General features: G+C 45.2%; 1 protein-coding gene across 1 annotated transcript in view; it reads right to left on the bottom strand.

The window, feature by feature from the left end:
* The window catches only part of LOC144818685 (dynein axonemal heavy chain 6-like), a 1,395,111-nt gene that overhangs the window by 315,074 nt on the left and 1,067,292 nt on the right, over nucleotides 1-12,745 (bottom strand). The window contains exon 28 of the mRNA XM_078676337.1: nucleotides 5,579-5,725. Coding sequence (XP_078532463.1) covers nucleotides 5,579-5,725 — 147 coding nt within the window. The remainder of the gene's footprint in view (nucleotides 1-5,578; nucleotides 5,726-12,745) is intronic.

Genomic DNA, 12,745 nt, shown 5'->3' with positions numbered 1-12,745 from the left:
TAGATCATTAAGAGCCTGCTATAAGAAAGCAACTAAACTACGCTCAGAAGAGATATTGAAAGAACGCTGGGACAACCTTGCTAGTGCTGCCTTACTTAAGGATGTATCTGGATTTTGGAAAGAAGTTAAAGGTATGAGGTCCATGGACTCGAACATTACTCCCATAAGTTGTAATATACCTAGTGAACTATGGGAGGCGCACTTTGCTAGAATCTATACAGCTCCCACAAAGACCTCTAGTAGTCATACCTGCTTCCCAGTCCTACAGGTTGCTATAACTGTATCTGAAGTCGAGGATGCCATACACCAAAGTTTAGGGAACAAAGCCCCAGGTTCGGATGGGCTATCAATTGACCTTATAAAACATGAACCGTATTTCTGGGCTCCTCTTTTATGTAATGTTTTTAATAACTTGACTAACACAGTGATCCCGAGCACTTGGTCGACCAGTATCATTGTGCCCATTTTTTAAAAGGGTGACAGATCCAACCCCAGCTGTTATCTCCCTATTTCTCTGATAGACAACACGTTGAAGACCTTGGGCAGGGTTGTCTTTAATAAGATTAGGGACTGGGCTGAAGACAACCAAATTTTAAATTGTTGTCAGCTGGGCTTTAGAAGCAATGTTGGAACTGTGGAACAGTGTTTGAATCTGAATCTCATTTTGGGCAAATACACGAACGCTCAAAAAGTTCCACTTTATTTGGGTTTTATGGATTTAACCTCAGCTTTTGATTTTGTTAACAGATCGCGTTTATGGGAGATCCTTTTAAATTATGGGTTGGACGAGGCCTTGGTTTATTTTTGGGCGTATTTGCACAGGGATTTGAAGGCACGGTTAAGGATAAGCAATGATGGGGAGGTTTCTGGGGACATTGTTATTGGCAGAGGGGTCAGACAAGGTTGTGTTCTGGCCCCTCTACTTTGTATCCTTTATATAAATGAATTACATAACTCCCTGTCTAAACTGACCAGTGACGTACCTAAAATTAATGGTAAATTATTCCCCGCGCTTCTATACGCAGACGATGCGGTCCTTATGGCCCGCACCCCCAATGCACTTCGCACTTTAGTCACGGGATTTGTATCTTTTATGGCCAATCTGGACCTCTGCACTAATTTTAAAAAATCCTATATAATGACTTGTGGGCCGAAAAAACACTGCATTAAGCCTATGACATCGGGCAGTGAATCGCTAACATGCACAAGCACTTTTACTTATCTGGGCCTAGTTTTTTCAGAATCAGGCTCTTGGCAAGCCCATGTGGCCCACAGCAGAAGCAAACTCTCCAAAGCGGTTAATTCCATCATTGGCCTTCGGCAACCAAAACAAGCAGAGGTAGTGTTACCTTTGATTCAGATATATAAATCATAATGTGTATCAACGGCCACTTATGGTGCTGAAGTCTGGGGGTATGTGAATTGTAGTGGGATCCAAATTGAAGAGAATAGATTTTGCAGAAAAATTTTCGGGGCTCAAATTTAATCTCCAACTTACATATGTCATAAGGAATTGAATTTACATTATGTGGAGGATTTTATCAGGTCTCGCCCAGCTTTATTTTGGATAAAAATATGGCAGAATCCCGCTGCGATTTTAACAAGAGAGATAATAACAGACTGTCTTAAGTGTGACAAGGGCGGTAGCATACCCTGGCTTGCCGCAGTAAAAGACAGCCTAGCTAGTGCGAAGTTGGAGCACATTTTTTTATGCCCACTAGCATTAGAAGGCATAAGCATGAAAACAGTTAGGGGGGCGTTGTATGACCGGTACCATAAAGAAAGACAGAACATTGAGCATCATAAATCATCGATTATTAGATATATGCCCCTTCTGGAGGTACAGAGCATTCAACATCACATGCCACAGCAATACCTTAGGAAAAATATAGGGAGATGGAAAAGGAGCTTACTCTACCGCCTTAGGGACGGCAGTATAAAATATTCACTCTGCTTTCCGATAGGATTCAACAGCAACCTTGAGCAGTTTAACTGTCCCTGCGGTACTGGTAGCAAACAAACATTGTTATATTTTTTACTCTTTTGTAAATACTATGTAACATACACAAAACAGTATTTACCTCCCTATTTCAAGGCATGGGCTATTTTGGATTTTAAACTACATACCTTGAAATTTTAAAACTAGGAAGTGACGACTTGGATTTTCGTGTAAGCACGTTTTTACAAGCTGCGGTATGCTCGCGTGCTTCCATGAATGAATTTTAATGCGCCACAAATTCTGTAACATCGCCTAGTGAAATGCCCCTTTTATCCTTGCCTCTAAGATGGCCATTAACATCGCCCACAACCAATACCTTGATGCTGCTGCTAGTATTGATAGAATTAAAAAAAGGGGGTTTATTTTAATTATATCTGTATCTTGATGCCTACAACTGCCTGACTTATTGCACGTTACTGCACTTTATTTGTAACATATTGCTGATTTTGCACAATTGTTCTAAATCTCATATCTTGCACTATGCTATTAACGCTGTCAATTTTACAGGCCCGTCCAACATTTTTATTGTGATTCTAATACAGTAACTTTGCACTTGTATTGGATGACACTGTATATTTATATGTTTTAAAACTTGTACTGTATTTCTTTTTGGTGGTGATGAACTGTGCTTTTATGGATATTTTTATCCGAATAAAGATCATTTGACTTGACTTGACTTTTGCAATAATGGAACGTATGGGCATGCCATTGGGATTCATTGCCACTATGGCACTACTCTGTGGCAAACCCACGGCAAGGCTGCGTTTGAACGGCACACTATCCAGACCATTGGTGCTTTCCCGTGGGACTAGGCAGGACTGTCCGCTATCGCCACTTCTGTTCATATTAGCAATAGACCTGTTAATTAGGCATTTCCAAGAACGCCACCTTCACCGGGGATTGCAGTTTAAGACCGGCCCCGTTCTTGCCTCCCTCTATGAAGACGACACCATCTTATACATCCGGGAACCTCAAACCAACTTAGCGCCACTCATTAGGGAAATCCTCCGATTTGGCAGATACTCTGGACTGGGCATAAATTGGAATAGGTCCATTATTTTTCCATTGACCATGAGCACTACTCCATGGGAATGCGAGTATCCCCTTGAGTGGTGTTCCGATTCAGTAAAATTCCTTGGGATACACATTCACTTGGACATCACGCAAATTAACCATTTAAATTATGGGCAGGCAGTGCACACTTTAGGAACACATATGGAGCATTGGCTGAGGCTACCATTATCACTAGCAGGATGGGTAGCAATTCTAAAGATGGTCGTACGTCCCAAATGTTTATATCTCTTCAATAACATTCCCACACCTCTCAATGATGGCTTTTTTCGAACACTACGATCACACCTCACACGGCTGGTTTGGGGGGGAGCAGCCACGTAACCACTGGTCTATCCACACGCTACCATACGTGCAAGGAAGGTTTGGCGTGCCAGACTTACAATTATATTATTTAGTGGCTCAATGTCGTTATGCACAACCATGGTTTCACCCAGACGCGAGAATACAGTTTTTACGGCTGGAGGCAGACCTCGTTATTCCTGACAGGTTGTCCACAGTCCTCCCTAGAGGCTTCCCCTGCAACCCACACGACATACAAACGGTGTCCACCACCAGCGGGGCATGGGGGAAATTGAGGAAGCTTAACGGCACTACAACCCTATACTCATCCGCCCTTTCACTACCTAACACCAAATGGTTCCCAATCACTGAGGAAGTACTAGTGCAGCGCACACTGACTGCCTTAGGCGTAGCCAAAATAGGGGATTTGTACCCGGAGGGACATGAATTCTCACTGGACGACGATACATGGTATACTGGCAGCAGTTTTATGACTCGATTTGTTATGACCCGAATGAGGTCGGCCTTGAGGGCGACACTCCCTACGTTTCCAATTGAGCCAGAATTGTTTCCCCCGCTCACACTAGTAATAGAGAGCCCAGATAAAGCGCGTCTCATTTCAAATCTCAAATGTACAAAGCAAGTTCTGGTATGAGACCGCGTGTGACGACAAGCTCCGATATGACTGGGAGGCGGACTTGGGAGGTCCAATAACAGACAAACAATGGTCCAAATGCTGCGAGGTAACCAAAAACATCTCCTTTAACAGCAGACACAAGCTGCTTCACTTTGAATTTCTATGCCGTGCTTATTTTACACCTGCCAAAGCACATAGGATAGACGCCTCCAAGCCACACACATGTTTAAAATGCTCGGCAACTCACGCCGAAATCATGCATATGACATGGACTTGCCCCCGCTTACAGAGTTACTGGGCGGACATTTACTCTACACTAGGGAAGATGATCGGCTTGCCTCTCGAGCCTATTCCAGAGATTGCACTACTGGGTTACACATTGAACTTCCCCAAGAGAGTTAGACGTTTTGCATCACTGGGGCTCCTGCTGGCAAAACGGGAGATTGCAATACACTGGGGCAGAAAAACAGGACCCAAAGTGCAGGATTGGCTGCACAGTTTAGCCTATTGCAATGTTAATGCGGAGAACTATGCTAGCATCACACCCCCTACGTCCCGACCCAAGGATATATGGGGCCCATTTCGGAGATAAGTGGAAGCAACTAAGCAGGCCTCAAATTCTCAGTCAGAAAATGGTATGGGCCTGAGGGAGTGGGGTGATTATATCAACTATAAATGCCTACTTTGAGGTCAATCATGTGCGGTGTTGTGTTACTGTATGCCAGTGCTGGCGGTAAATGGGAGGATAGGAATCCTGAACATCGGGGACACAAACTGGGGATGGGCTAGCGGTGGAGCAGTTTGGGTAGGATGTTCATTGTCATGATATATCATTGTACTAGATGTGCCAATTGACACCTGAAACTGTAGTGTCGGGATAGACATGCACAACTTGCACAGTGATTGTTTTTTGTAAGTGCCACAAAAAAAAAAAAAAGTACTCCCAAGGTCGGGCTTACAACCATCACCCCCACCGGTAAAAAACAAAAAGTGACATGATGGGGAGCCACGGCCAACTGTCAATTAGGTCAAAGGAGCAACACGTCGAAAAAGTTTGGGAACCATTATACCAATCTAAAGCATACAACCATTACTAACGCAACCAAAATACGTATTGTCCCTGTAGGGGACATATTGACATTCTTCATTTTGACGTTAAAAGTCCTTTTACTAGTGAAGGACGGCATCTGTTTGAAGGTACTGTAGTTTCGGCCACTTCAAACGTAGAATTAACTAACTTCATTAAAAACTGTTTTTGGGAAAACGAACTTGATGCACATCTGTTCAGTGAAATGAAGTGTATAATAACAAAATAAGCTTCTACATTATAAATAAAATTAGCGAAAAATAGCGGAAAATAGTGCATTACTAAAATAGTTCAAAACTAAACTACATCTAATGTTCCAACATGTTTACCGGAACAACATTTAATGTTCGAAATTATGAGTGAAACTCTTATTGACAACATTGATTTTGCTTGTGCTGACAATGCAATGCCACGCGCTTGTTCTGTTTATTCACGGAACAATATTTACAGCACCACAACATTTACGAAATAAATACATACAGAACGAAAGTGAAAAAGGTACCTGAATAATTGCGTGGAAAAAGCAAACACCAAAGATGACTTTGCGCCACTGGTTTCCAAGAACATGCTCTTCAAAAAACGTAGGGGTGATCTCTGTAAATGCCCGTCTGATATTTGCACGAAGTCCTTTTGGCGGCTCATTAGTGACCTAAATACCAAGGAGAAGATATAGTTGAGTAATGATATGTCTTAGTCTGCAAAAAGTGTGCTACTGATTTTTAGGTTTTGACTGGCCATGCGCTTTGCGCATGTGCCAAAAAAACCTCTTGAGTTGTGTGTGTGGGTCGGGATACGCCCCCTCCTCCGATTGGCTAGCTCCATAAATGGAGGGTAGCCATTGGACGAGGGGCCTGTCCGTCAATGCCGGACCAGATTCGGGGGCGTTCCCGAGATTCTTTGGCTTTTGCCGACGTCACGCGACGTCAGCCAAAAGCCGGGAACGCCCCCGAATCTGTCCCGGCATTGAGCCGGCACCCGCCTTCCGATGCAGCATTTTCATTGTTACTATAAGCTTGTTTATTTTATACGTTTTAGCGTTGTGGACATTAAAAAGGACTGAAATGATGTACATATATGTGAATATCCGTTTTAGAGTTAGGTCCTTTGCTGGATGTGTTTTATTTCATGGGAGTAAAGTATACCGAATTCACGCTGGTTTCTCTTTATTTTAATGAGGCGAAAACAGACTAATTTGTGCGGTGATAAATGTCCCAGCGGCGAGCATGCTACTTTTTTTTATTTAATGACAGCCTCATTAGATGAAGTTATTTATTTAGAGCTTCCCATGTGTTACCTATTATAGGGCACCGACCCCCACTGTGAAACCACTAACTTTCCACTTTCCGACCAGAAAAGTGCACCCGGGATCACAGCATCGCCTAATTGTGCACTTCCCGCGGCAGCGAAAAGCCACGAGGCAGCAATATTGTGCTACTGAACACTGCCTGACCCGCTGGGCATTGACAAACATTGCATGCGTATTAACACGAGGAATAAAAAGGTCTGCTTACTACAGAACAAAGGGAATATTTCAAGTAGATAAACTTCCAAATAAGGTAGGAATCGTAAGCTGATAGTTAAAAAAAATGTTTATGCTGTCGCACTTTGAAACTTCCTGCTCACCTTTTAATAAAATTTTGTAACGAACATCAGGCAAACAAAGGAACCGAGAGTGGATTTTAAGGCGTGCAGATTCAGAGTCAGAGTGCAGATTCAGAGTCAGAGTGCAGATTCAGAGTCAGAGTGCAGATTCAGAGTGCGAGTGCAGAGTGCAGAGTGCAGAGTGCAGACTGATAGTGCAGACTGATAGTGCAGACTGATAGTGCAGACTGATAGTGCAGACTGATAGTGCAGACTGATAGTGCAGACTGAGAGTGCAGACTGAGAGTGCAGATTGAGAGTGCAGATTGAGAGTGCAGATTGAGAGTGCAGATTGAGAGTGCAGAGTGCAGATTGAGAGTGCAGAGTGCAGATTGAGAGTGCAGAGTGCAGATTGAGAGTGCAGAGTGCAGATTGAGAGTGCAGAGTGCAGATTGAGAGTGCAGATTGAGAGTGCAGATTGAGAGTGCAGATTGAGAGTGCAGAGTGCAGATTCAGAGTGCAGATTCAGAGTGCAGATTCAGAGTGCAGATTCAGAGTGCAGAGTGCAGATTGAGAGTGCAGAGTGCAGATTGAGAGTGCAGATTGAGAGTGCAGATTGAGAGTGCAGAGTGCAGATTCAGAGTGCAGATTCAGAGTGCAGATTCAGAGTGCAGATTCAGAGTGCAGATTGAGAGTGCAGATTGAGAGTGCAGAGTGCAGATTGAGAGTGCAGAGTGCAGATTGAGAGTGCAGATTAAGAGTGCAGAGTTGCAGATTCAGAGTGCAGATTCAGAGTGCAGATTCAGAGTGCAGATTCAGAGTGCAGATTCAGAGTGCAGATTGAGAGTGCAGATTCAGAGTGCAGATTCAGAGTGCAGATTGAGAGTGCAGATTGAGAGTGCAGATTGAGAGTGCAGATTGAGAGTGCAGATTGAGAGTGCAGAGTGCAGATTGAGAGTGCAGATTGAGAGTGCAGATGCAGAGTGCAGATGCAGAGTGCAGATGCAGAGTGCAGATGCAGAGTGCAGAGTGCAGATTCAGAGTGCAGAGTGGAGATTCAGAGTGCAGAGTGCAGATTCAGAGTGCAGATTCAGAGTGCAGAGTGCAGATTCAGAGTGCAGATTCAGAGTGTAGAGTGCAGATTTAGAGTGCAGATTCAGAGTGCAGATTCAGAGTGCAGATTCAGAGTGCAGATTCAGAGTGCAGATTCAGAGTGCAGATTCAGAGTGCAGATTCAGAGTGTAGAGTGCAGATTCAGAGTGCAGAGTGGAGATTCAGAGTGGAGATTCAGAGTGGAGATTCAGAGTGGAGATTCAGAGTGGAGATTCAGAGTGGAGATTCAGAGTGCAGATTCAGAGTGCAGATTCAGAGTGCAGAGTGGAGATTCAGAGTGCAGATTCAGAGTGCAGATTCAGAGTGCAGATTCAGAGTGCAGAGTGCAGATTCAGAGTGCAGAGTGCAGATTCAGAGTGCAGATTGAGAGTGCAGATTGAGAGTGCAGAGTGCAGATTGAGAGTGCAGATTGAGAGTGCAGATTGAGAGTGCAGAGTGCAGATTGAGAGTGCAGATTGAGAGTGCAGATTGAGAGTGCAGATTGAGAGTGCAGATTGAGAGTGCAGATTGAGAGTGCAGATTCAGAGTGCAGATGCAGAGTGCAGATGCAGAGTGCAGATTCAGAGTGCAGATTCAGAGTGCAGATTCAGAGTGCAGATTGAGAGTGCAGATTGAGAGTGCAGAGTGCAGATTGAGAGTGCAGATTGAGAGTGCAGAGTGCAGATTCAGAGTGCAGATTCAGAGTGCAGATTCAGAGTGCAGATTCAGAGTGCAGATTCAGAGTGCAGATTCAGAGTGCAGATTGAGAGTGCAGATTGAGAGTGCAGATTCAGAGTGCAGATTCAGAGTGCAGATTCAGAGTGCAGATTGAGAGTGCAGAGTGCAGAGTGCAGATTGAGAGTGCAGATTGAGAGTGCAGAGTTGCAGATTCAGAGTGCAGATTCAGAGTGCAGATTCAGAGTGCAGATTCAGAGTGCAGATTCAGAGTGCAGATTCAGAGTGCAGATTCAGAGTGCAGATTCAGAGTGCAGATTCAGAGTGCAGAGTGCAGATTCAGAGTGGAGATTCAGAGTGGAGATTCAGAGTGCAGAGTGGAGATTCAGAGTGCAGATTCAGAGTGCAGAGTGGAGATTCAGAGTGCAGAGTGCAGAGTGCAGAGTGCAGATTCAGAGTGCAGAGTGCAGATTCAGAGTGTAGAGTGCAGATTCAGAGTGTAGAGTGCAGATTCAGAGTGTAGAGTGCAGATTCAGAGTGTAGAGTGCAGATTCAGAGTGTAGAGTGCAGATTCAGAGTGCAGATTCAGAGTGCAGAGTGGAGATTCAGAGTGCAGATTCAGAGTGCAGATTCAAGATTCAGAGTGCAGATTCAGAGTGCAGAGTGCAGATTCAGAGTGCAGAGTGCAGATTCAGAGTGTAGAGTGCAGATTCAGAGTGCAGAGTGCAGATTCAGAGTGCAGAGTGCAGAGTGCAGATTCAGAGTGGAGATTCAGAGTGCAGAGTGGAGATTCAGAGTGCAGATTCAGAGTGGAGATTCAGAGTGCAGAGTGGAGATTCAGAGTGGAGATTCAGAGTGGAGATTCAGAGTGCAGAGTGGAGATTCAGAGTGCAGATTCAGAGTGGAGATTCAGAGTGCAGAGTGGAGATTCAGAGTGAAGATTCAGAGTGCAGAGTGGAGATTCAGAGTGCAGATTCAGAGTGCAGAGTGGAGATTCAGAGTGCAGATTCAGAGTGCAGAGTGCAGATTCAGAGTGCAGATTCAGAGTGCAGATTCAGAGTGCAGAGTGGAGATTCAGAGTTCAGAGTGCAGATTCAGAGTGCAAAGTGCAGATTCAGAGTGCAGAGTGCAGATTCAGAGTTCAGAGTGCAGATTCAGAGTGCAGAGTGCAGATTCAGAGTGCAGATTCAGAGTGCAGATTGAGAGTGCAGATTGAGAGTGCAGAGTGCAGATTGAGAGTGCAGATTGAGAGTGCAGAGTGCAGATTCAGAGTGCAGATTCAGAGTGCAGATTCAGAGTGCAGATTCAGAGTGCAGATTCAGAGTGCAGATTCAGAGTGCAGATTCAGAGTGCAGATTCAGAGTGCAGATTCAGAGTGCAGATTGAGAGTGCAGAGTGCAGATTGAGAGTGCAGAGTGCAGATTGAGAGTGCAGATTGAGAGTGCAGAGTTGCAGATTCAGAGTGCAGATTCAGAGTGCAGATTCAGAGTGCAGATTCAGAGTGCAGATTCAGAGTGCAGATTCAGAGTGCAGATTCAGAGTGCAGATTCAGAGTGCAGATTCAGAGTGCAGAGTGCAGATTCAGAGTGGAGATTCAGAGTGGAGATTCAGAGTGCAGAGTGGAGATTCAGAGTGCAGATTCAGAGTGCAGAGTGGAGATTCAGAGTGCAGAGTGCAGAGTGCAGAGTGCAGATTCAGAGTGCAGAGTGCAGATTCAGAGTGTAGAGTGCAGATTCAGAGTGTAGAGTGCAGATTCAGAGTGTAGAGTGCAGATTCAGAGTGTAGAGTGCAGATTCAGAGTGTAGAGTGCAGATTCAGAGTGCAGATTCAGAGTGCAGAGTGGAGATTCAGAGTGCAGATTCAGAGTGCAGATTCAAGATTCAGAGTGCAGATTCAGAGTGCAGAGTGCAGAGTGCAGATTCAGAGTGCAGAGTGCAGATTCAGAGTGTAGAGTGCAGATTCAGAGTGCAGAGTGCAGATTCAGAGTGCAGAGTGCAGAGTGCAGATTCAGAGTGCAGATTCAGAGTGCAGAGTGGAGATTCAGAGTGCAGATTCAGAGTGCAGATTCAGAGTGGAGATTCAGAGTGCAGAGTGGAGATTCAGAGTGCAGATTCAGAGTGGAGATTCAGAGTGCAGAGTGGAGATTCAGAGTGGAGATTCAGAGTGGAGATTCAGAGTGCAGAGTGGAGATTCAGAGTGCAGATTCAGAGTGGAGATTCAGAGTGCAGAGTGGAGATTCAGAGTGAAGATTCAGAGTGCAGAGTGGAGATTCAGAGTGCAGATTCAGAGTGCAGAGTGGAGATTCAGAGTGCAGATTCAGAGTGCAGAGTGCAGATTCAGAGTGCAGATTCAGAGTGCAGATTCAGAGTGCAGAGTGGAGATTCAGAGTTCAGAGTGCAGATTCAGAGTGCAAAGTGCAGATTCAGAGTGCAGAGTGCAGATTCAGAGTTCAGAGTGCAGATTCAGAGTGCAAAGTGCAGATTCAGAGTGCAGAGTGCAGATTCAGAGTTCAGAGTGCAGATTCAGAGTGCAGAGTGCAGAGTGCAGAGTGCAGATTCAGAGTGCAGATTCAGAGTGCAGAGTGGAGATTCAGAGTGCAGATTCAGAGTGCAGATTCAGAGTGCAGATTCAGAGTGGAGATTCAGAGTGCAGAGTGGAGATTCAGAGTGCAGATTCAGAGTGGAGATTCAGAGTGGAGATTCAGAGTGCAGAGTGGAGATTCAGAGTGGAGATTCAGAGTGCAGAGTGGAGATTCAGAGTGCAGATTCAGAGTGGAGATTCAGAGTGCAGAGTGGAGATTCAGAGTGCAGATTCAGAGTGCAGAGTGGAGATTCAGAGTGCAGATTCAGAGTGCAGAGTGGAGATTCAGAGTGGAGATTCAGAGTGCAGATTCAGAGTGCAGATTCAGAGTGCAGATTCAGAGTGCAGATTCAGAGTGCAGATCCAGAGTGCAGATTCAGAGTGCAGAGTGCAGATTCAGAGTGCAGATTCAGAGTGCAGAGTGCAGATTCAGAGTGGAGATTCAGAGTGGAGATTCAGAGTGGAGATTCAGAGTGCAGAGTGGAGATTCAGAGTGCAGATTCAGAGTGCAGAGTGGAGATTCAGAGTGCAGAGTGCAGAGTGCAGAGTGCAGAGTGCAGATTCAGAGTGCAGAGTGCAGATTCAGAGTGTAGAGTGCAGATTCAGAGTGTAGAGTGCAGATTCAGAGTGTAGAGTGCAGATTCAGAGTGTAGAGTGCAGATTCAGAGTGTAGAGTGCAGATTCAGAGTGCAGATTCAGAGTGCAGAGTGGAGATTCAGAGTGCAGATTCAGAGTGCAGATTCAAGATTCAGAGTGCAGATTCAGAGTGCAGAGTGCAGATTCAGAGTGCAGATTCAGAGTGCAGAGTGCAGATTCAGAGTGTAGAGTGCAGATTCAGAGTGCAGAGTGCAGATTCAGAGTGCAGAGTGCAGAGTGCAGATTCAGAGTGCAGATTCAGAGTGCAGATTCAGAGTGCAGAGTGGAGATTCAGAGTGCAGATTCAGAGTGCAGATTCAGAGTGGAGATTCAGAGTGCAGAGTGGAGATTCAGAGTGCAGATTCAGAGTGGAGATTCAGAGTGCAGAGTGGAGATTCAGAGTGGAGATTCAGAGTGGAGATTCAGAGTGCAGAGTGGAGATTCAGAGTGCAGATTCAGAGTGGAGATTCAGAGTGCAGAGTGGAGATTCAGAGTGCAGATTCAGAGTGCAGAGTGGAGATTCAGAGTGCAGATTCAGAGTGCAGAGTGGAGATTCAGAGTGCAGATTCAGAGTGCAGAGTGCAGATTCAGAGTGCAGATTCAGAGTGCAGATTCAGAGTGCAGAGTGGAGATTCAGAGTTCAGAGTGCAGATTCAGAGTGCAAAGTGCAGATTCAGAGTGCAGAGTGCAGATTCAGAGTTCAGAGTGCAGATTCAGAGTGCAAAGTGCAGATTCAGAGTGCAGAGTGCAGATTCAGAGTTCAGAGTGCAGATTCAGAGTGCAGAGTGCAGAGTGCAGAGTGCAGAGTGCAGAGTGCAGAGTGCAGATTCAGAGTGCAGATTCAGAGTGCAGAGTGGAGATTCAGAGTGCAGATTCAGAGTGCAGATTCAGAGTGGAGATTCAGAGTGCAGAGTGGAGATTCAGAGTGCAGATTCAGAGTGGAGATTCAGAGTGGAGATTCCGAGTGCAGAGTGGAGATTCAGAGTGGAGATTCAGAGTGGAGATTCAGAGTGGAGATTCAGAGTGCAGATTCAGAGTGGAGATTCAGAGTGCAGAGTGGAGATTCAGAGTGCAGATTCAGAGTGCAGAGTGGAGATTCAGAGTG

This window comes from Lissotriton helveticus, chromosome 2_1 (genome assembly GCF_964261635.1).
Source record: "Lissotriton helveticus chromosome 2_1, aLisHel1.1, whole genome shotgun sequence".
NCBI lineage: Eukaryota > Metazoa > Chordata > Amphibia > Caudata > Salamandridae > Lissotriton > Lissotriton helveticus.
Note: the sequence above shows the minus strand (reverse complement) of the source record. Positions and strands in the feature narration are given on the sequence as shown.